Genomic DNA, 24,267 nt, shown 5'->3' on the forward strand with positions numbered 1-24,267 from the left:
AAGGAGAATGGGGGGCGGTAGATCAGGGTAAAGGGGACGAAATATATGGTGATGAAAGGAGAACTGACTCAGGTGATGAACACACAATGTGATATATAGATGATGTAATACAGAATTGTACACCTGAAATTTATGTAACTTTACTAGCAATTGTCACCCCAATAAACTTTAATTAAAAAAACCCTAATTTGGAGGCTTATGTGGGAATTAAATGAAATGATTACAAACTGTTTAATGAAATCTGATCTTCAACAAATGATTTTTCTTCTTCTCCTATGAAACCTCCCCAAAATTACTCCCCACTCTGCCACCCCATAGTTGCCTCTCCTATTTTCACACTGTAATATTTTATGTGCCTATTATATATAACACCTGTACCTGCTTGCCACAAGTCATTTAGGTAGGTTTCTTAGCTCTACCCTTGGGTCACACATTCCTAGGAGAGCAGGGTTGGATCTTACTCATCTTTACAATCTCCAACTCCTTGCACCTATAAAGTGCCTAATAAGATTCTGTTGATTTAAAATGAATGGTGGCTGGTTTGAGGTGTGGCCAGGCTGGTTCATTCATAAAGTACCCATTAAATATGCACTTACTGCTGTACTAGGTGAACAGAGATGGAGAAACAGATAAAGCAAGAAAAGTGTTGAAGAGCTTATTAAGTGTATTAGGCTAGGTGAAAATATTTGTAAGACGAGATAGAACGTAGTAAAATTCATGGTTTCAGTGCTAGGAGTTAGCTGATAGGAGCTTCCCCACCGAGCGTTGGGAGAAATTATGTTCCTGGGGGAGGGACTCACAGAAGGCTTTCAGGGAAGGTGCCAACCTCAGCATTGATGGATAGATTATGAAGAAGGAGTCTTTCAGGGCATAGATTAGCATGGAAATGGAAAATCATCAGCGATGTGCTTGGCAGAAAGGATGTTAGCATTTTTTGGGCTCTGGATAGGAAAAGTGGAAAAGGAAAAACTGACCATTGAAGTTGCATTGCTGGAGTTGGGGTGGCTGCCCCTCCCACATGTGTGACGTAACGGGACAGCTGACACAGAAGCCTGAGTTACAGGCAGCAGATTTACCTGCTCTCTGAAAGGAAACATAGTTGCATTTTCTTTTCAGTCCACGGTCAGCAACAGAGCTTTTGCATCACTTTGAAAAGGCTACTTGTGGCATATTTCTGATGAGAAAGAAACAAAGCAGAGGTCTTGGTTCCTGCCAGGTGATTGGCTATTAAATCTCAGCTTTCACTCCAAGTCCATCTCGTCCACTTTGTACTCTCCTTCATCCTCTTTCCTTCCTTAAAGAAGTAGCTGCTTATATCTTTAAAGCTATTCCACATTCGTTCTTCTGATAAGCATCACAAGTACTATTTCATTTATTCCCATTACAGCCTGTTGGGAAGCAGGTGTCTGGGCTTTCCTCATCTTTCACCATAATGACCTATGTTGTTCCCGTCCCCATCACTGATGTCCCCACGATATGGACAGGTGCTCCAGGCGGGCTCTCAGACCTTCCCATGCAGCTCCATGGGGCAAAGCTGAAAAATACCCTCAGCTTCACTTCCAATACAAACACTTAGTGAAGGTTTATAAACCAAAAGGAATCCAGTGCCCTCCTGTGAAAAGAGCATTCATGGAAACACCTATGTGTGATAACATCAGAAAATGTCCTTCTTAGTTTGATGTAATGCAGAGGACCTCTGGCTTAGAAGTTACTGAAAAGCAGAAGCTCTATATACACCAAAATACCTCTTCATCTTTATTTTCTTAGGAGAGGAGAATGTAGGGAGGATAGATTGTTGTTGAGCCTATATGTACAGCCATAGATATTTTACAGAAATACAGACTTTGAAAGATAGAGCAGTATACGATAGACACAAGTGAAATTGAACTCTATACAGAGTGGATATCAGTGGGTGTTTAAATGAGTAAATGATTGTAAATATTGATAATTGTTTTGTCAAAGACCTAGAGAAAAGTTTGATTGAAATATTGAATATGATCTCCAGCCTTACATTTATTTCTATCATCAGCTCTCTGATTGGAGAATTGGATTTCCTGTCCAAGTTACGGGGTACCCAGCGATAGGCTGTGCCTGCACTACCATGGAGACAAGCACTCTTGCATTCTAGCTAGGCCATCTCTTCTTCAGTGAGTCACCCAGACAACAGCACTGACCTAGAAAAGAGATACCAAACCCAATTCTCCATGCACTCTGGAGCTAGTGGCTTCTTTAGGATAATACTCTTCTTTCGTTTTCAACTTGGGTTCAACTAGCACTTCTGGCTTGTCAATTCCTTTCAACAATAACTATAGCTGCCTCTGGGACGTGTTTGTCAGCAAAGCAGCCTGATTTTAGAGGGATATTCAAATTCACACCTCAAATTTGAGAAGGCATCTATGACAACTTATTTTTTAAGAGATTTAAAGATAATTTTTTTTAATTAAATTTATTGGGGTGACAATTGTTAGTAAATTTACATAGATTTCAGGCGTACAATTCTGTATTACATCATCTATAAATCCCATTGTGTGTTCACCACCCAGAGTCAGTTCTCCTTCCATCACCATATATTTGATCCCCCTTACCCTCATCTCCCACCCCCCACTCCCTTACCGTCTGGTAACCACTAAATTATTGTCTGTGTCTATGAGTTTTTGTTTCTCATTTGTTTGTCTTGTTCTTTTGTTGTTTTTGGTTTATATACCACATATCAGTGAAATCATAGGGTTCTCTGCTTTTTCTGTCTGACTTATTTCGCTTAGCATTATACTCTCAAGATCCATCCATGTTGTCACAAATGCTCCTATATCATAAAGATAATTTTTTATTAGCTATTTGGGAAGAGCCTGAGAGCAGCTTTAGATTCTGATTGTTACTATAACTATGGCATGTTATGCTGAGATAGTATTAAAGTCATAAATGTCACTTTGGGTTTCAGTACCTTTTTTTTGTTTTTATTTAAAGGAGGGTGCAGTGCATGGTGGCACATGCGGGGATCGAACCAGCAACCTTGGTGTTATCAGCATCAGGCCCTCACCAACTGAGCTAACCTGTTTCAGTACTTTTTTAAAACTCGTATTCTATTTCAGTTTATGAAACTTTATCATTTGCGTATTGCAGTGTCACTGGCTCCTCCTACCCCACCTTTTTAAAGGGTCTTTATTCTTTTTAGGATAATTCCCTTTCAGCGAAAAGATACACAAATATTTTTGTGAACACTGATGAACGTTTCCCCCAAAGTTACACTAAAGGAGTCTCATTTTGTGGATACCGTAGATGTCAGGAACCATTGTTTCTTTTATAGGTTCTGTGTCAAATTTGGCATATCCAGTCTTGCCTGTCTAATACTAATCACGGTATTAGCCTACATTTTGTCTTCTATTTACTCATAACCTGCAAGAATTGTATTTTCCCGTGTGGAATAATGATGTGGGTGTAGACCCTCCAAATCTAAAGGCAGTTTTGTGCCTTTTAGAAAAACCTGCTGATGCCGGAAATGCTTAAACCCTGTGTTCTTTTCCATGCATGAGGATCAGTCAGGCCTCAAATAAGTTAGGGACTTTTCTGTTTCGATGTGGAACTGAAATTCTGGTGAACTGCTGTTTCTTGCTCCTTCCCATCCCTGGATTAGGTTGTAATGCCAATGAAATGTCGGCCTTCTCTAGAACAGGTGTAGTCAAGGAAGCATTCTTCAGCGCATCTGTCACTCTGCTTATATTCTGCTTTCCCATGACTCCGATTTCCTGAGAGTCATCATGGGTGTTTCTGCTTCCTCTTTGCCCCATTTCAAAGGCTTAGCATGGATCATTCTCACCCTTTGGTTCCGCTAAATAGTTAGTAATCCCTAACCTTTATTGAGTATTTACTATGTGCTAGGTGTCAAAATGCTTTACATGGTATAATTCATTGACTCCTCAGCAGCTATCAGGTAGGTACTATTATCATTTCACATTTCGGATAAGGAACTTGACACACAGGATTTAAGTCCATTGCCCAAGGTAAAGGTGCATAGTTAGTAGCAGGACCAGGGTTTGACCCCAGGCAGACTGGCCTCCAGAGCTTTTTACGCTGTTAACCTTTCCTTCAATGTCTGCTAGACATTTGGACGTGCTGTCATTTCTGTAAAGTGCTGATGTCTACAAATGTACTTCTGTGGGAGGGAGTTTGGAAGACTGGCCTACTTTTGGCTTGGAGAGAATCTGAGCTCTTTCACCTAATAATTGTGTGATCTTTGGTATGTGTATCAGTTAGGGTTCGTTGGAAGAGCAGAACCAGTAGGAGATTTATTGTATATTAAGAGATTTATTGCAAGGAATTGAGTTATGCAAGTCTGGGGGTAGGCTGGGCAAGACTAGAATTGCAGGGCTGGCCTTTAGGAAAGTCGGGCTGGCTCTCTTGGGCACAGACTGAAGTGGCTGTCCTTTGGCAGCGTTTCTTCCTCAGGGAAGCCTCCACTCTGTTTCTAAGGCCTTTCAACTGATTAAATCAGATAATCTAGGATAATCTCCCTAGTAAAGTCAACTGATTATGGGCTTTAATCACATCTACACAATACCTTCCCAACAACACTTAGATTCATGTTTGACTGAATAACTGAGGGCTGTAGCCACTGCAAAAAGAATATCATAGCAAATTACTTCTTTTCTCTGAGCCTGTTTCCCCATATGCTAAACCACTATTGTAGGGTTGCTGTGGAGTGTATAAAGTATGTAAAGGGTATAGCGCCTGGTAAGTAAGCATTCAGTAAAATACTAATTTATTGGTGGTGGTGGAGATAGTGGGGGATGGGTGAGTGACAGCAGCAGTGGCTGTGAGCTCTTCCACAATAGTGACTTAACCCGTGTTTGTCATGCTTCTGGTCATTCTGGTTCACTGCTGCGGTTGGCTTCCTAACTGGTATTCCTGCCTAAAATCTCTTCTCTCCATCTACATTTTTTTTCCTCAAGGCTTTAATGGAGGCTTAAATTACTCGCTAACTCTCCAACTTTGAAAAACTGTCTTACTAAAATTTAGACACTATGTTTATAGCTTTCCTCAACGTTTCAGTGCAAAACTACAACACTTTCCTCCAAAAGTGTCCCCACTCCTTACTTGCTAAAAGCTAGTGGGAGGGAGCACTGCCTTCTCAGTGGCGTCGAAATTCCTGCTTAGTGTGTTTTGTTCCTTTTGAATTTCTGTAGTGATTGAGAGTGGGACATGCCTGAGAACTGTTTCTCCAAAAGAGGCTATTTAAGTTCTGTTTCTTTTTCCTCTGTTTAAACTGCAGTGCAACACACAGCTGGGCATATTCTTTCCCACCCTGAGCCCAAGTTTCCTCAGATGTAAGGTGAGTGAGTTGGACAAGATAGTTTCTTGTGTTCCTTTTCCCTCCTCTTAATCTTTTATTGCAATGTAAGAAAACCAGATGTTTTTTAGGGTTTTCTCCAAATATTTTATAGGAATTTTTACTTTCAAGAGCAAAACTAGTTTGTTTCTTCCAGATCAAAACAGATACTTAAAAGGCAATACTTAATTGTAGTTGAATCAAATCATAAATTAAAAATTAGCCAAGGAAATCGTCCCTTTCCCCACTCTATTAGATGAGGAACCATGTGTGAACAAATGAATTAACTTAGGAACTGTTATAGTTTCTAGGAATGCTATCTTTGCCATTGAATGTCACACAGGCAAGTGAGTTGGCCATGTACCTTAACACTTCAAGATTATGTACTAGAGTTTATTCACTGATACATGTAAACGATACCATTTCCTGATAATTTTATCCTTCCCTTTCATTGTACTGCACCACCATTAGCACTGAAGCCTTTGGTTAATACCTGGCAGAATTGCAGGGTGCACAGGAAAATCTGTTAGAGTTTAAGTTCCATGAAGGACCCATCCATTTGGTGATCATTGTATTCCCAGTTCTGGTAGCACAGTGTCTGTTTTATAGTAGCTTGAAGAATATGTACTGATGGAATGATATGCAGGATATTATAGGACCACAGCTGACAAGTTCCACTTAACCAGGTGACTGTCCCAATAGGGGGATAGGCTGGCTCTTTTCCTACCATCTCCTTTGTACTTGGCTGTGCTGCAAGCTGGAGAACTGATTTTTGAGTTCATTCTAAAGTTTAGAAGTCATAAACTTCCTATCTGTCTGAATCCAGCTTCTCCCATTGACACCCATGCAGTTGGCTTGTGTTCTACCCTGAATGCTGTGCCCTCATGACCAGATATGGAGAACCTAGTATATACCGTGCAAAAGATCCAGGGCACCAGCTCATTTTAAGGCCAGTGTTAGTACATAGTGATGGGAGCGATATAAGCAAATCCTCATCTTACCTCACACGCACTCTGGGCTATATATGCCTTTGCACTGAGCAAGCCTGGGAAATACCTGACCCCTCCTTACTCATAAAAAGGATGTGTCATATAGGTAACCAGATCCCCTTGGCTCATTTTAAGCCAAGAGGCCCAATAGCCATGCAGCGAGCACAGCTGAATCCTGAGACTCTGACACCCTTGCATTGTTCACAGTCTTACTGCTTTCTCCAACCCAGCCAGTTCAGTTTTCCTATCTGCTGAGTGACTAAGTCCATTCTAACCTTTACTATCACTTCCCTAGTGCCAACCTTTTGCTTTCCTCTGTAGCTCTTTCTTGGGCTCTTTCTTGTAGCTCTCTTGGGTGTCTACTGTATTTGGTCACAGTGAGTAAATTCCCTGCTGTTCTCACTTTGGCTTTTTTGTTCAATATGCCAGCCAGAGAGTTTGAAAATGTAAATGTCATGCTGGTCACTTTTGCAGATGGCATATTTTGAGGAGGCTGAAGCAATCTGTTAGATATAATCTGAATGCAAAAAGATGCTGATAGGGTGAGACAGAAGATTAAACTTAACAACAACTAAGAAGGGCCAGCACCTAAGTATAAAAAAATATGCAGGTGTATGAAATGGTAAAGAAGTGGCTTAACAACAGCCTACAGGAAAGACAGGTTTGGGTTTACCCAAGAAAAGCCCTCTTTGGGAGTCAGGGGACTTCCACAGTAGTCCCTCCTCCCTCAGTGGCTGGTTGTATGATAAGGGGCAAAGGCCTTCATCAACCACGGAACTCTGTTTCTGTCTTGGAAAACAAGGGACTGATAGTAGACCATACGTAATGTCAGTTACAGTTCTAAAATTATATAAATGAATGACTCAACAGTGCGAAGTCCCGATGTATAAAATAAAAGCTTATAAATAAGGAAAGTAGAATCAAAACATTATCAATAAAAGTTCTACTCTCTGGGGACTAGACAACTGATGGGTGTTCTATTCCAATCACACCACACAGCAAAGGATTTTCACCCAAAGTGTGTGCCATCTAGAGCAAGCAGTAGTGACAAGACATTATAGGGGTAAGATTTGAAAGAATCACATGGTTTTGTTCTAGAGAGAGAAGAATTTAAGACAGACATGTGGGATATTATTGTTGTCAGCCAAAGTTTGAGGAGTTCTATACTACGCATATGTAAGAAGGTAAAACTTCTTTTGAAAAAGTCCAATTTTACCCATCAGATTCTTTATCAGGAGAGGAATTGTCTAACACCTGACTGATACGTATTCATTGATTCAACAACTAAACGTCATTTTTAACAATGGCATAGGATTTACTGAGTTCATTTCCTTCCTGTTCATGGTTTTCTCTTAGCCTGAAATACTGAGCCAAAAAAAAAAATGCTTTTAAATGTTATTCCCTCCCCACAGACAGAACTAAGTGCCCTTCTCTCTGTTCTTGCAGCATGAACTTGTACTTCCATCTAAGTCTAATTTCATTCTGTATTTGGTTTATACATCTATACGCCTATATATGCATAAACATATACAGGATTATAAGCTTCTTGAGAGCAGGTACGCATTTAATTGTAACCTTTTAAAATATATCCTCCACCTAGTAGATCTGGCTCTTGATAAGAACTGTGAAATAATAGAATATTGTAAATTTCTGCTGAGCAAAAGTTTTTTCATACTTTGTGTATAGTACTATCTCTAGATGATATTTTTCTTGAATAGTGCCAATTAGTACTTCATTTCTATTTATTAAGCGACTCAGCATCTTATAGTACTGTGTCAGTGGTAAGAAACAGTATTTGGTTTCCATTGTAATTCGTTAGCACAAACCTATAAAACTGGTTGTCATTCAGACTGCTAAATCCCACATCACACAATATCCTTTTCCCAGCAGATAATTGAGTATATTTTTCCTCCTGTGGAATTAAAAACCGTGAAAATGAAGTAATCATAGGAAGTAGGCCTATTTGTTTGTGAAGTAGGAGCAGTGGGGAACTGCATATTCCTTATTGTGGGAATTTCACCCTGTTCCAGCAGCCCAGGAAGATGAATCTGGAAGTTCTGATTTCACACTTCTTTTAGATTCTCTTTTGAATGTCCAGGATAATGCAATGAAATGCAATTCATTCTTTCAGCAAACCATAAACACTTACTACCATGTTTCCTTGAAAATGAAACCTAGCTGGACCATCAGCTCTAATGCATCTTTTGGAGCAAAAATTAATATAAGACCCTGTCTTATTTTACTATAATATAAGACCTGGTCTTATATAATGTAATGTAATGTAATATAATATAATATAATATAATATAATACTGGGTCTTATATTAATTTTTGCTCCAATAGATGCATTAGAGCTGATGGTCCGGCTAGGTCTTATTTTCAGGGAAACACGGTATGTGTCAGGTACTGTGGACAGATTTGGGGATAAAAAGATAAAATGGTCCTCAAAGCTTTCCAGTATTGGAGCTTACAGTCTTATACACAACAAGCTCATAAAACTTTTCCTCTGCCTCTTCTTCTGTTGATTCCATGAGCTGAACACCATTTGGAGTCCTGAAGAGGAGGGTCTTAGCAATAAAAAGTATCAGAAGCAATACAATTGAAAAGTAAAGGCATTATTTAGCTCTGAGAAGGGACACAGCATCACTTCTGTGGTATTCTGGACAAACATGCTTAACCTGAATTTAGTCATGAGGGATTATCAGACAAATTTAAAATTGAAGACATTCTATACAATAACTGCCCAGTACCCTTCAGAAATCTGAAAAACAGGCTGAGAAACTGTTACAGTTTAATGGAAACTGAGGGCACATAACACATACTAAATGTATCCTGTGATCCTGGATTGTATCCTGGACCAGCAAAAGGACATTGGTGTACAACTGGCAAAATCTGAATAAGGTTTATGAACTAGATAATAATACTATAGTAGGGTGAATTTCCTGGTCTTGATAATTATACTGTGGTTAAGTAAGACATTACCATTTGGGGAATTTGGTTGAAGGGTAGGTATATTAAAATTCTTTGCATTATTTTTGAAAATCTGAAACTATTTCAAAATTAAAAGTTTAACTTTTTTAAAACTAAAATTCAAAGGCATTTAACTCAGTGACTTTTCTTGACTGACACCCTAAGTATCTTCAGTGGCTCATCAAAAATGGATTCTTTTGCTGGACTAGTTACTTAACATCACTAAACTTTTGGTTTTCAAACAAATTTCAAATACATTATTTTATTTGATTCCCAACACAAACAAATGAGGTTTGCAGGAAATTACTTCCATCTTAAAGAAACAGTCTCCTATGTATTGTAATGACATGTCCAAAAAACCAAAAGCCAAAAACAACAACAACACAAAAGTTTATGGTGGGTAGATCAGACTAAAAGGATTTTCTGGGCATGGACTCGCAGAAGTTAAGAAGCAAAGGCCACTTTCATATTTTAGGGAAGTAACTTAAATGTTTGTTGAACAAATTGTTCTTAACAAACAGTTATTTGGAAGAGAATTTAAATTTTATATGAATTTTAACATATAAGTCACTACTAGCAAGGAAAGTAAGTAATAGGACAAAAGTTTTTAAGGTATGTGAAGACATATTTTTCCATCCTGCCACTGCACTTCTGTGATGTGTGTGTGTGTGTGTATGTATGTGTATATGTATATTCTCTTTCAAGAATGTTTCCCCCAAAAGAAGACCGGGTCTTATACTAATTTTTGCTCTAAAAGACGCATTAGGGCTTATGTTCAGGGGATGTCATCCTGAAAAATCATGCTAGGGCTTATTTTTCGATTAGGTCTTATTTTCGGGGAAACACGGTATGATGTCAGATTCTAAATTTGAACCCCTTTGTAATAATGAACCTAAACCAAGTGGCTACTTGGTCTCCCCTGCTTATGATGCCCAAGCAGCTGCTCGTTTCCCACAATTTATTTCCATCCTTGAGGAGTTGATACTAAATGGTAGACCTTTAAAATATTGTTAGATTGATTACCATCACCAGGGAGGTTCAGACTGAGTGGAGTGAGATTTAATGTTAATCACATTTCAAATAAAACCACAAACTTTCTTTGTAAAAGACAAAGCAGTATCTCTGTTCAAGCTAAATTCTGAATAATTTCACTGAGTGTTAAATAACACGTATTACATTTGCCATTGAGAAGTGACCCAATTTGGCAAGGAAAGACAATGTTAAAATATGAAATTATAAACTCCAAAATGAGTTACATAAAAGCAGAGATAAATTTCAATTCTTAATACGTGGTCTCATCATCGAAATAAGTATATGTAGAAGATGAAAGTAAAGTAAACTGGAAGGTTAAAAAATGAAATCTTTACATACCTGAAACTAATAAAATGTTACATTCCAATTTTACTTCAATAGAAAAAAATGAAATCTTTTTTTTTAATTAAAATTTATTGGGGTGACAATTGTTAGTAAAGTTACATAGATTTCAGGTGTACAATTCTGTATTACATCATCTATAAATCCCATTGTGTGTTCACCACCCAGAGTCAGTTCTCCTTCCATCACCATATATTTGATCCCCCTTACCCTCATCTGCCACTCCTCTCCCTCCTTACCTCTGGTAACCACTAAACTATAGTCTGTGTCTATGAGTTTTTGTTTCTCATTTGTTTGTCTTGTTCTTTTGTTGTTTTTGGTTTATATACCACATATCAGTGAAATCATATGGGTCTCTGTTTTTTCTGTCTGACTTATTTCACTTAGCATTATATTCTCAAGATCCATCCATGTTGTCACAAGTGTTCCTATATCATCTTTCCTTACTGCCGAATAGTATTCCATAGTGTATATATACCACAACTTCTTTATCCATTCATCTATCGAAGGACATTTTGGTTGTTTCCGTGTCTTGGCCACCGTAAATAAAGCTGCAATGAACATTGGAGCACACTTGTCTTTATGTATAAATGTTTTCAGATTTTGGGGGTAGATACCCAGGAGAGGGATTGCTGGGTCATATGGTAATTCTATTCGTAATTTTTTGAGGAACCTCAATACTGCCTTCCATAGTGGCTGCACCAGTCTGCAAAAAATGAAATCTTTACTCTTTAAATTATGAGTTACCTTCTAACAAATAAAAATCCACTATCTGAATGTTGGATTGTTTCCAAAGAATAGATCTTTTCATCCAGAACTCATTAGTCCCACTAACCTATATTTTCCTTTTCTTTAAAGAAAGCCTTCTGTTTTGAATATACTTCTACCAACCTAGCCAGATTGAATAGGCAGATGGACTATAGCTAATTACGGGGCCACGCTGCTATACCTATTAGGGAACACAAAGATCCTTGGAGCTTCAGATTTTGATTTTGTGAAAAGAAGAATATTATTCAGCCTGCCTAAAGATAGTCCATTTCGTATTTCAAAGGTTAATACGCAAGTAGAATTGAAACGTGGAGCTCATACCCCCTAAAGTAAGAAGCAAAAAAAAAAAAAAAAAATCTTCATTTTATTTCTGTTTTGAAATTCTGTGGGGAAGAGTGTCCTTGCTTGAGTGTGTTGGAGGGGTGATAGGAGTCTGGGATTCTTCATACCAGGGTGTGGTATGGTTCAATGTTAGTGAATTTTTTCTACTGATTTGCTATCAATAAGAAATTCCCATTTTTTCTGGGGAAACAGATGGTGTTCTGCCATTCACAGCCTATTAGAATAAAGCCTAGAAACTGAAGCCATCATTAATGTCATGGTATTTAGTGATTCCAAATTGGTCCCATTGAGAGAGTCCAGACTTAGAAGTCTTGGGATACCTTAACTAGGAACTTAATTCTCAAAGGGCCAACAATCATTGGTAAAATTATTCTCCCCATTTCTTTATTGTGAGACCTATTATACCTACGGAAGATGATACAAATTGTGTATGTGTGTAATTTAAAAAATAAACACAAAACAATTATCTGTGACTTCACAGCCAGGCTAAAAGGTAGAACATTAATTCCTTAGCATTCCTTGGGTGTCTGTCCCTCACTGATAGCATCCCTTTCCTTCCCCCCAAAAGAATTCACTTCAGAGTCATGTTCCTTTGCTTTTCTGTATAGTGTGGCAAACTTTGTAGATATTGCTAAAAAACAAGTCGATGAGTTTTAGATTTGTTTGAACTTTAAATTTTTTAAAAACATGCTATATGTTTTTGGCTGTGACTCTTTTTGCCCAGCATTAGTTTGAGAGTCATCCATGTGGATGAGTATATCAGTATTTCATTCATTTTTATGGCTGTTCGTGTTCTATTCAGCGAATAAACAATTTATCCTCCTGTTGATGGAAATTAATTCCCAGTTTTCTCAGGTTTTAATTTTTGTTCAGTTATAAGCAGTGTTGTTCATGCATTTCTAGTACACGTCTCCCAAGATACCTGAAGAGTTTTTCTATGGACCTAGGAATGGAATGGAATGATGAAACACGTGATTTCAATGTGTTCAACTTTCTTAGGTAATGTAAAAATGGCTTCCAAGGTAGTTGTAGCAGTTTACATTCCCACCAGCAGAGCATGAGTATTCCATTCTTCCCCATCCTCACCTACGCTTAGCATCACCACACTTTTTGATGGTAGCCATCGGATGGCTATGTAGTAGTACATCACTATAGTTCACTTTGGATTTTCCTAATTTAGTAGTTAGATTGGCTATCTTTGCATTTGTGTGTTGATAGTTGGAACTTTTATTTTTTTCATTATCTTAGTTTCAGGTGTACAAAACAACATAAGGAGCTTCTTTTTATTTATTTTTTTTGAAGTGCCCATTCAAGTCTTTTATCCAGTTTTCTATTGGGTTGCTAGTCTATTTCGTATTGGTGCAAAGGCATCTTTATACAGTTTAGCTATTAGCCCTTTGTTGTTTATATGTGTAACAAATATCTTTTTGTGTCTTATGGTTTCATTCTTGTTATGGTGCCTTTTGATCAATATTCATTTAATTTTAAGAAGGTTGAATTAGTCAGTCTTTTCCTTTATTGCTTTTACTTTTTATGTTTTAGGAAATTCTTTCTACACCAATAACAAAGATATTTTCCCTCCTTGAGAGTCCTCTGTTACATTTTTGCCTTTTACATTTAGGTCTTCAGTCCAACTGGAATTGGCGCAGGACCATTTATTTAAAAAGCTGGTCTCCCATCATTGATCTGAAATTTCACCTCTGACATTTAGCAGATGTCTACATATGCACGTTTGGGCTCTATATTTCTTTTCCTTTTGCCTATCTATCTCCTGCTTGGTATCCGCTAATACCATACTGTCTTAATTACTATAGCTTTGTAATGTCTTGATATCTGATCAGGCAAGTCCTCCCACATTTTCCTTTGCTAGTCATGACTTCCATATGCATTTTATATTCATATGTACTTTATATTCATATGACTTCGATATGCATTTTATATTCAGTTTGTGAAGTTCCAAAAACAACCAAAAAATGAGTACTCATTTTAAGAGGAATTATACATCAATTTTAGGAGGATTGACATCTTTATGATATTGAGGTCTCTGATCCATAAGCATGGCATATCTTTCCATGTCTTTGGATCTTTTTAACTGTTTTAAATATTTTTTTATAACTATCTTCATAAAGATCTTATAGCTCTTATGCATTTTAATTATGTTTATTCTATAGGTACTTTATATTTTTTGAGGTTAAGATAAATTATATCTTTTTAAATGTCATTTTCTTACTGTTTGTTAATAGAAATAGAATAGAAATGTAATTGATTTTTATATGTTGATTTTACATATAGCCAACTTGCCACATTCTCTAATTTTAGTAACTTAGCTGTTGATTATTTGTGGTTTTATATATACTCAATCATATGATTTCTCAATAATAGCAAAAAAATTATTTTCTTCCTTTCCAATTTTTATACCTCATATTTCTTTTTCTTGTCTTACACCACTGGCACATCTGGCGGAGTATATAGCATGTCTAGAGTTTAAAGGGGTTAATGATAAAAGGTATTCTTGTTTCTGATTGCAAAGAGAATGTTTTCAATATTCATTAATATTGAAATAGTAACATTATTCAGATAATTATATTTTTTCATTAATCGAATTTTGTGGTAAATTCTATTAATTTACTAATATTAAACTAGATTTGCATTACTGGGATAAAACTATCTTGGTCATGATGGATTATTTTTTTTATACATTTATGAACTTTGTGTGCTAATATTTTAAGACTTCAATGTCTTTGTTCATGAATGAGATAGGTCTATAGTTTTTCTTTATTGTACTGCCATTGTCAGGTTGTAATATCAAAATTTATAAGCCACATAAAAAAAAGATATCCCCCAGTTTTTCTATATATTGGAATAGTGTATGTAAAAACAATGTAAGAATATTCAGGGTTTTCTTTTTGCTTCAGTTTTTGTTAGTTAAAATTCTCTAGGAATGTTTCTTTTTTTTTAATTGGGGAAGGGGAACAGGACTTTATTGGGGAACAGTGTGTACTTCCAGGACTTTTTTTTTCCCAAGTCAAGTTGTTGTCCTTTCAATCTTAGTTGTGGAGGATGCCATTCAGCTTCAAGTTGTTCTCCTTTCAGTCTTAGTTGTGGAGGGCGCAGCTCAGCTCCAGGTCCAGTTGCGGTTGCTAGTTGCAGAAGGCACAGCCCACTATCCCTTGTGGGAGTTGAACCGGCAACCTTGTGGTTGAGAGGACACGCTCCAACCAACTGAGCCATCTGGGAACTCAGCGGCAGCTCAGCTCAAGGTGCTGTGTTCAATCTTAGTTGCAGGGAGCACAGCCCACCATCCCTTGCGGGACTTGAGGAGTTGAACTGGCAACCTTGTGGTTGAGAGCCCACTGGACCATATGGGAATCGAACTGGCAGCCTTCGGAGTTAGGAGCACGGAGCTCTAACCGCCTGAGCCACTGGGCCGGCCCTAGGAATGTTTTTATTATTTTAAAATATTTAGAATAATGTTCATGAGATTTTATTATCTTTTAAATCTCTAGAGCATCTAAAATTATAACCCCATGTCCATTACTATTTTTATTCATTTATGCCCTCTTTTCTATTGAAAAATTTTGCCGTAGGGTTATTAGAGTTTCCGATCTTTGGAAGAACATATGTTTAACCTTTTTGATCTGCACTTGTTTGCATTCTATTTTTTTATTTCTAGTATTATTTTAATGGTTTCCTTTCTTCTAATTCCTTGGATTTATTCTACTCATCTGTTTATAATTTTTTTTTAAAGATTTTATTGGGGAAGGGGAACAGGACTTTATTGGGGACCAGTGTGTACTTCCAGGACTTTTTTTTTTCCCCCCAAGTCAAGTTGTTGTCCTTTCAATCCTAATTGTGGAAGGCGCAGCTCAGCTCCAGGTCCAGTTGCCATTGCTAGTTGCAGTGGGCGCAGCCCACCATCCCTTGCGGAACTCGAGGAATTGAACTGGCAACCTTGTGGTTGAGAGCCCACTGGCCCATGTGGGAATTGAACCAACAGCCTTCGGAGTTAGGAGCACGTCGCTCGAACCACCTGAGCCACCGGGCCATCCCAATCTGTTTATAGTTTTTTAAATTATCGGCTCATTAAATTTCAATCCCTTTTAAAAAACACCTAGTATTAAAATTTCCCTCTCAGTAATGCTTTCGCTTTCTCCACATATTTTCATGTATAATGTTTTTATTATTTAGTTCTAAATATTTTGTAATTTTATATTTGCATTCTTCCTTCTCTGAGTTGTGTATTTCCTAATTTCCAAAGATATAAGGACTTTTCTGGTTATCTTTTTATTACAAGTGTCTAACAATTAGACTGCAGTCAAAAAATGTTTTATGTATGATATCAGTGTTTCGAAATTGTTGAGATTTACTTGCTTTTTGGTCGAGTATATTGTCAGTTTTTAACAAATGTTTGATGGATACCCCACCGCAAATCAACACTAGATTTTGAAGTCGCTAGGTATAGTGATCTGTATATGATTTTTATATCAAGTTTTTCCATTGTGTTGATCAAATCTTCTGTATCATTTCTGAATGCTCAGTATATCAGTTACCAATACAGATGTGTTAAAAATCTCCCACTAATGTAGATTTATTGCATTCTCTTGTAAATATTGCTCTTTTCAATCTGTGTTATAAAGTACAAATGAGTTTAAACTTGTTATGTGTAAATTAATATGAGAAGGAGGCTCACATTTGGACTATAGACAATTTTTAGTTTGATTCTGATTTTTGTATTTTATAAAGCATGTAATAAACCACACTTTAGACAAAAAGGATTTTACTAGTATCATATTTATCAATTCAGGGTTTAACAAGATCAAGGGACATGAGTATTTTAAGTCATTTCTGGGATGCTATCCAAAAGAATAACCAGTAGACAAAAAGCTTTTTATACCATAATACAGATTTGTGATGGTGAAAAAATAAAAACACATACATTCTAACAATAAAAGAGTGGTTAAGTAATGATGGTATATTATGCAGCCATTAGAATAATTTATAAAGAATTTGTAATAACACGAAGTTATCACAATGATACATAAACAAAGCAGAATATACACTGTGATTTCAATTACTTTAATGACAACTAAAGAAAAAATTCTTAAAGGAAATATCTGTAAACAGTAGCATTTGTTGGTGAAATTTCGTTTTTCTCCATTTCTACTATTTTGTTTTCCATATATTCTACAATATCCATTTAAATTTTTTTTTTTTTTACAATTTGATGGGGAAAATAAACTTTAAAAATATGGACTAACAAATACATTTCTAACTAATACCTGAGTGTACATAATTAGTCTTTCATGTTATTTAGTTGGTATTTTTAAAATATCAAAAGAGAAAAACCAATTAAAATGTGTGATAGGGATATGTATAAAGTAAAACTTGAAGCACAATATTAAACATTATGTCTCACAGGTAAAGTGTTGCTAAAAGACAACCAGTGCATTGCTCCCGTGGTTTCCAATCATATGAGCATATGGACAAAACCAACTGCTATCAGATCCTTCAGCCCACATGCGACAGAATTTCCAAGAAAACGAAAAGGAAGTGATTCAGAGCCATCCCAGTAAGTGAATTTGTTCCTCTAACCCCATGAACTCTTTAGAGAAAAAAGAAAAATATTACTTTTTAAGTCATTTATTATTTTTAATTATGTGGTAGCATTTAGATTGGATAGGAGCAATTATTTATCCACCCAATTACCACCTCTATCACTGACTGACCTGGAACGTTTCAATCCAACTCTGAAGGTTATTAGGTATCCAAAAGGTTCAACTGGAGTCTGAAAGACTTAGGAACATAAGGTTGATTTGCTTAGTGGATGGTCACAGCAAGAGATTTGTCTCCCTAATTAAGATACTAAAGCATGTGGAGAACATCTTCCTGGAAGTTTGGCTTAAAATAATAATTACCACTTTGCTGTTTTGCCTTACTCATCTTTTATTTAATAACCAACCCGTTATCTGTGGCCATGTAACCATATTTATTGCTTTCTACATTTATTAAGCCAAGTAGATAATAAAGTCAATGCTGAGAATACTTCCTATCTCCTTGTTTATTTTTGTTGCCTAATTAATGCAGTTTGTAGCCCCAAATATTCTTTAATGACTTCCCCAAAACTAATGTTCATATGGTGAAAATAATAGGACAAAATCAGTATAACAATCTAGAGCAATTCATTTTAGGCTGGTACTTTATATAAATGTGAAAGTTAATGCTAGTTCTCCATCACTATTGAAGGGAACAAATCTGAGTAGGGGGACAAGATGAGGACATAATGAAACATCCTCACTCTTTTTAACTCAGTTCTTCCCAATACTCTTTATAATTTAGCTTTAATTTGCAAGATAGCGGAATTAGTGTTATTTAAATGTAAGCACCAATGTGCTTCCCAAGCCACACATAAGAGACCGGAAGATTATCTATTGTTTTTGGTTGTCTGTATTCTCTTAGTCTCTATTAATGCAAATAATCATAAATAACTGCAAATGACCAAGTGACAGTCTCTCCAGTACAGTTTGATGTTTTAATCCTAAATTATCAGTTGGTAGTACGCACTTATCTCAAGCTAGAAGTAACTGTTAGTCCTTTTTATTTTCTTCCTTATTCTGTAGAATCATAAGCACCATTGTCCATTCTTAGTATCTAAATAAAATTATGGCTGTTGAAGTGAGAGCAGTGAGTCCTAGAGGTAACATAATTTTATGCAATGTAGAAGGCACAGCTGAGACCTAACAGTGGTTTGGGGAATCAATTGGGTCAGTGGTAGGACAAATATAACCATGCAAAGAAAGGACTGACAGATAATGATTTTTTTGGCAGAAGACAACCTGAAAGATTACTTAGCCAATTGCCCACATTTTAGAGAATGAAGAAGCTAGGACTCAAATATCAAGCGGCTTGTGTAATATCAAACATTACACAACTGGTTAGACTGCCTGATTGTTAGTGTGGTCATTTCTTAATTACACCCTCCTTCCGTAACTGGACAGGGTCGGAGTTACTTCTAGCACTTGAGGACAGTTATGCTGTCCATTTCCCAGCATGTCTGGGTAGGGGTGACCCCAAGGCCTCCTCCTTTCCAGTTCAGAAATAATGACAAAAAGTTGTGGAATAGCTTTCTCAGAATCCCTTTACCTGTCTCCTTTTAACAAGGATAGAAATATCAGCACCCAGTGGCAGCAGGTAAGTCCTGTACTGTCATTTAACATAATTCTTACTTGAAGAGGGCATATTGTGGCAGAAAAAAGGGTACACTCCCTACTGATTTGCTCATTGTCTGTCCCAGAGCCTTTCTATCCTGTTTCCAATCCTCTCATCCCACTGTTTTCCATTCTGATGAAATGATGGATGTCAAAGTACTTCATGGATTTTACAAAGTACTGATTATATAGCATCCTTCCCAGAGAGATAGGGCAGGAAAACCAGTCAATAAATATGGAGTGATTTCATTGATGGAGCCTCAGAGTGTTGGCTATTTATAAACAAAGAATAATGTATGATAATATTCGCCCTTTCTTCAGCACTGTCGATTTTAAATGGAGGGCTGGTTCTTTAAAAGGGTTCTTGATGATGACTCCCTGTAATGTAGTCATTACACATTTATTGAGTACTGACTGTGACACCTAGTAGACTAGGAGGGAGAGATATAGATAAGACACGAGAAACTTGTACAAATGGGGAAGATACAAATAATTATTACACATCATGATAACTGCTGTAAAAGAGATCCTAGGTGTTATGCCATAAAAAAATTGGGGGATTTAAGTAATATTGGGATCAGGAGTACAGGACAGCTTCCTGGAGATGTTGACTTAAGCTAAGTTTTAAATGAATAATGGAAATGAGCCATTCAGAACAGGAGTAGAGAAGATATTTTAGGTAAAAGGAATAGCTGTACAGAAGCACAAGGTATGAATATTACACTGCTGATATGGAAACAAGTGGTGGTCACATTAGAGCAGAAGGTGCACGTAGAGGTGGGTGAGCTAGAAGACCTAGGGATAAACATGAACCAGGTCATGATGGTTTGCTATGCTAAAGAATCTGGGGCAGCCAAATGACTCAGTTGGTTAGAGCCCGAGCTCTCAACAACAAGGTTGCCAGTTCAATTCCCGCATGCTAAGATTCCTCACAGCTAAGATTGAAAACAGCGACTGGACTTGGAGCTGAGCTGTGCCCTTGGAGCTGAGCTGCGCCCTCAGCTAAGCTGAGCTGGGTCCTGGAGAAACACACTGTCCCCCAATATTCCTCAATAAAAAAAAAATCTGAAAATTATCTTGAATGCGATGAGGAAAATGGAAGGATTTTAAGCATGAAAAGAACTTAATCAGATTACATTTTAAAAAATTGCTTGCCTTTGTACTTTTTTTAAAAACGTTTTTTGTCAAATATATAACATAAAATATATATATGTAATAAAATTTGGCATTTTAACCATTTGTAAGTGTTCAGTGCAGTGGCATTAGGTGCACTCCATGTTGTATAACTATCACCATTGCCTATTTCTAAAACTTTTTCATCTCCTCAGTCAGAAACTCTATACCCATTAAATAGTAATTCTTCCCTTTCCCCCAGCCCCTGGTAAACTCTACTTTCTAGATATTTCATATAAGTGGAATTGTACAATACTTGTCCTTTTGTGTCTGACTTATTTCACTTAGCATAATGTTTTTCAAATTTCACCTATATTGTAACATGTATCAGAATTTCATTCTTTGTGGCTGAATATAATATTCCATCGTATTTATATACCACATTTTGTTTATCCATTTATCTGTTGATGGGCACTTGGGTTGTTCTAACCTTTTGGCTACTGTGAATAATGCTGAGGCACATTGGTATACAAGATGATCATCGTTGAGTCTTTTTTTTTTTTTAAGTTTATTGGGGTGACAATTTTTAGTCAAGTTACATAGATTTCAGGTATACAATTCTGTAATACATGATCTATATGTATCACATTGTGCGTTCACCACCAGAGTCAGTTCTCCTTCCATGACTATGTATTTGGTCCCCTTTACCCTCATCTACAACCCCTCTCCTCCCTTACCCTCTGGTAGCCACTAAACTATTGTTTGTGTCTGTGAGTTTCTATTTGTTTCTCATTTGTTTGTCTTGTTCTTTTGTTGTTTTCAGTTTCAGTGAAATCCTATGGTTCTCTCATTTTTCTGTCTATTTTACTTTGCTTAGCATTATAATCTAAACATCCATCCATGTTGTCACAAATGGTACTTTCATCTTTTCTTATGGCAGAATAGTATTCCATTGTGTATATATATCACAACTTTTTGTATCTAATCATCTATCGAAGGACACTTTGGTTGTTTCCGTGTCTTGGCCACCGTAAATAAAGTTGCAATGAACATTGGAGCACATATCTCTTTATGGATAAATATTTTCAGTTTTTTGGATAGATACCCAGGAGAGGGATTTCTGGGTCCTATGGTAATTCTATTCTTAATTTTTGAGGAACCTCCATGCTGCCTTCCATAGCAGCTGCACCTGTCTGCATTCCCACCTACAGTGTATGAGGGTTCCTTTTTCTCCACAGCCTCTCCAACACTTGTTACTATTTGTCTTGTTGATGACAGCCATTCTCACTGGGGTGAGGTGGTATCTCATTGTGGTTTTTATTTGCATTTCTCTGATGGTAAGTGATGTTGAGCATTTTTTCATATGTCTATTGGCCATTTGTATGTCCTCTTTGGAGAAATGTCTCTTCAGGTCCTCTGCCCATTTTTTAGTTGGATTGTTTGTTTTTTTGTTGTTGTTGGGTTGTATGAGTTCCTTATATATTTTGGACATTAGCCCCTTATCAGAGGTGTTATTTGCAAAAATTTTCTCCCATTCGATTGGTTGCCTCTTGTTTTGTGAATGGTTTCTTTTGCTGTGCAGAAGTTTTTTAGTTTGATCTAGTCCCATTAATTTATTTTAGCTTTTACTTCCCTTGCCTTTGGAGTCAAATTTATAAAATGCTCTTTGAATCCAAGATCCATAAGTTTAGTACCTATGTTTTCTTCTATGCAGTTTATTGTTTCAGGTCTTATGTTTAGGTCTTTGATCCATTTTGAATTAATGTTGGTACATGGTGGCAGATAACAGTCCAGTTTCATTCTTTTTCATGTAGCTTTCCAATTCTGCCAGCACCATTTATCGAAGAGGCTGTCTTTTCTCCATTGTATGCTTTTGTCTTCTTTGTCAAAAATTGTTTTTCCATATTTATGTGGGTTTATTTCTGGGTTCTCAGATCTATTCCATTGGTCTGTGTGTCTGTTTTTCTACCAATACCATGCTGTTTTGATTATTGTAGCCCTGTAGTACAAGCTGAAGTCAGGGAGTGTGATACCTCCAGCATTATTCTTTTTTTTTAGGATTGCTTTGGCTATTTGAGGTCTTTTGTGGTTCCATACAAATCTGATGACTTTTTGTCCTGTTTCTTTAAAAAATGCCATTGGGATTTTGATGGGGATTGCATTAAATCTGTATATTGCTTTGGATAATATGGCCATTTTGACTATGTTGATTCTTCCAATCCATGAGCATGGAATGAATGTCTTTCCATTTCTTTGTGTCTTCTTCAGTTTCTTTTCAAAATGTCTTATAGTTTTCAGTGTATAGGTCTTTCACATCCTTGGTTAAGTTTATTCCTAAATATATTCTTTTTATTCTTTTTGTTGCAATTGCAAACGGAATTGTTTTTTTTTTATTTCTTTTTCTGAGATTTCATTGTTAGTATATAGAAATGCAATGGAATGTTGTATGTTGATTTTGTAGCTGGCAACTTTACTGTATTGGTTTATTGTTTCTAACAGCTTTTTGATGGAGACTTTAGGGTTGTCTATATATAGCATCATGTCATCTGCAAAAAGTGACAGTTTAATTTCTTCATTTCCAATTTGGATGCCTTTTGTGTCTTTCTCTTGCCTGATTGCTCTGGCTAGGACTTCCAATACTATGCTGAAAGGCAGAGGTGATAGGGGACAGCCCTGTCATGTTTCTGAGCAAAGGGCTTCAGTTTTTCATCATTAATTATGATATTAGCTGAGGGTTTATCATACATGGCCTTTATTATGTTAAGGTATTTTCCTTCTATACCTATTTTTTTAAGTATTTTAATCATAAATGGATGCTGTGTCTTGTCAAATGCCTTTTCTGTATTTATTGATATAATCATATGATTTTTGTCCTTTATTTTGTTTATGTGGTGTATCACATTGATGGATTTGAGTATGTTGAACCATCTTTGTACCCCTAGGATTGTTGTCTTTCAAAAAGGAAATTTGGCAAGATTAATCAGAAACTTTAAAATAGTTATCCATAAATTGTACTTCTAGGAGTTTATCTTAGAATCAAAGATGTATGCACTACAATAGTATTAGCTATATCATTTATAATATAGAAATATTGGAATATTGAAAAATCCAATAGAAAATGATTGATTACGTTAGCTACCCAATGGGCTACTATGTAATCATTTCAAATCAAAATCATGTTCTCCAAGAATATTTGAAGTTATTCATGTGATAGTGTTAAATGAATATGACAAGATATGAAAATTTATACAGTAAGATCTGGATTTATTTCTATAAGATCTGAATTTTGCTTTATATATTTATATGTAAACACACAGAAACTTCTACATAAATACACTACACATATACACACACCCTGTGGCTAACTTAAATATTTAAAGCTTTTTTTAAAACAAGTTTTATTGGGGAATATTGGAGAACAATGTCTTTCTCCAGGGCCCATCATCTCCAAGTCATTGTCCTTCAGTCTGGTTGTGGAGGGTGGAGCTCAGCTCCAAGTCCAGTCGCCGTGTTTCTCAATCTTTAGTTGCAGGGGACGCAGCCGACCATCCCATGTGGGAACTGAACCGGCAACCTTGTTATTAAGAGCCATCCTGCTGCGCCTCCGGAAGCCAAGCAGTAGTTCACTGTCTTCAATCTAGCTGTGGAGGGTACAGCTCACTGGTCCACGTGGGAATCGAACAGGCAACCCTGTTGTTCAGAGCTTGCACTCTAACCAACTGAACCATCCGGCCGCTCCTAAAACAGTTTTTTTCGTATGTATCTAAATACATGTTTAGGAAAGAAATTGGAGGGAGACCCATTAAAATATTAACTTGTTATTTCCAGATGAGATTATAGGTGTTTTTCTTCAACTTTTTCAAATGCTTCTTCAAGAAATCATACATTTGGAAATATATTTTTAAAAATACATATTGTTTAAAAACTAAACCTGCATAATTTTTTAATGTGGAAAGTATTCTGTCATCATCAGTATATTGCACTTCAGAAGTGGTCTGGTGACTACATTTCTAAATAAATACATGCACACACTTATGTATATGTATTTATATACAAATATTTATACATACATACACCTTTAGTGTATTCTGCTAGGGAATATACTAATGTGATAATATTATTGGCAATTGATCAGAGTTTCCAGTTTTCAATATTTCTTATCCAGATGATTTTTTAGGCAAAA

At 36.5% G+C, this 24,267-nt stretch overlaps 1 protein-coding gene across 1 annotated transcript in view; it reads left to right on the plus strand.

The window, feature by feature from the left end:
* Positions 1-24,267, plus strand: part of BMAL2 (basic helix-loop-helix ARNT like 2) — a 64,749-nt gene that overhangs the window by 5,768 nt on the left and 34,714 nt on the right. The window contains exon 2 of the mRNA XM_081058199.1: positions 17,185-17,335. Coding sequence (XP_080914325.1) covers positions 17,185-17,335 — 151 coding nt within the window. The remainder of the gene's footprint in view (positions 1-17,184; positions 17,336-24,267) is intronic.

Source organism: Rhinolophus hipposideros (assembly GCF_964194185.1).
Source record: "Rhinolophus hipposideros genome assembly, chromosome: 9".
NCBI lineage: Eukaryota > Metazoa > Chordata > Mammalia > Chiroptera > Rhinolophidae > Rhinolophus > Rhinolophus hipposideros.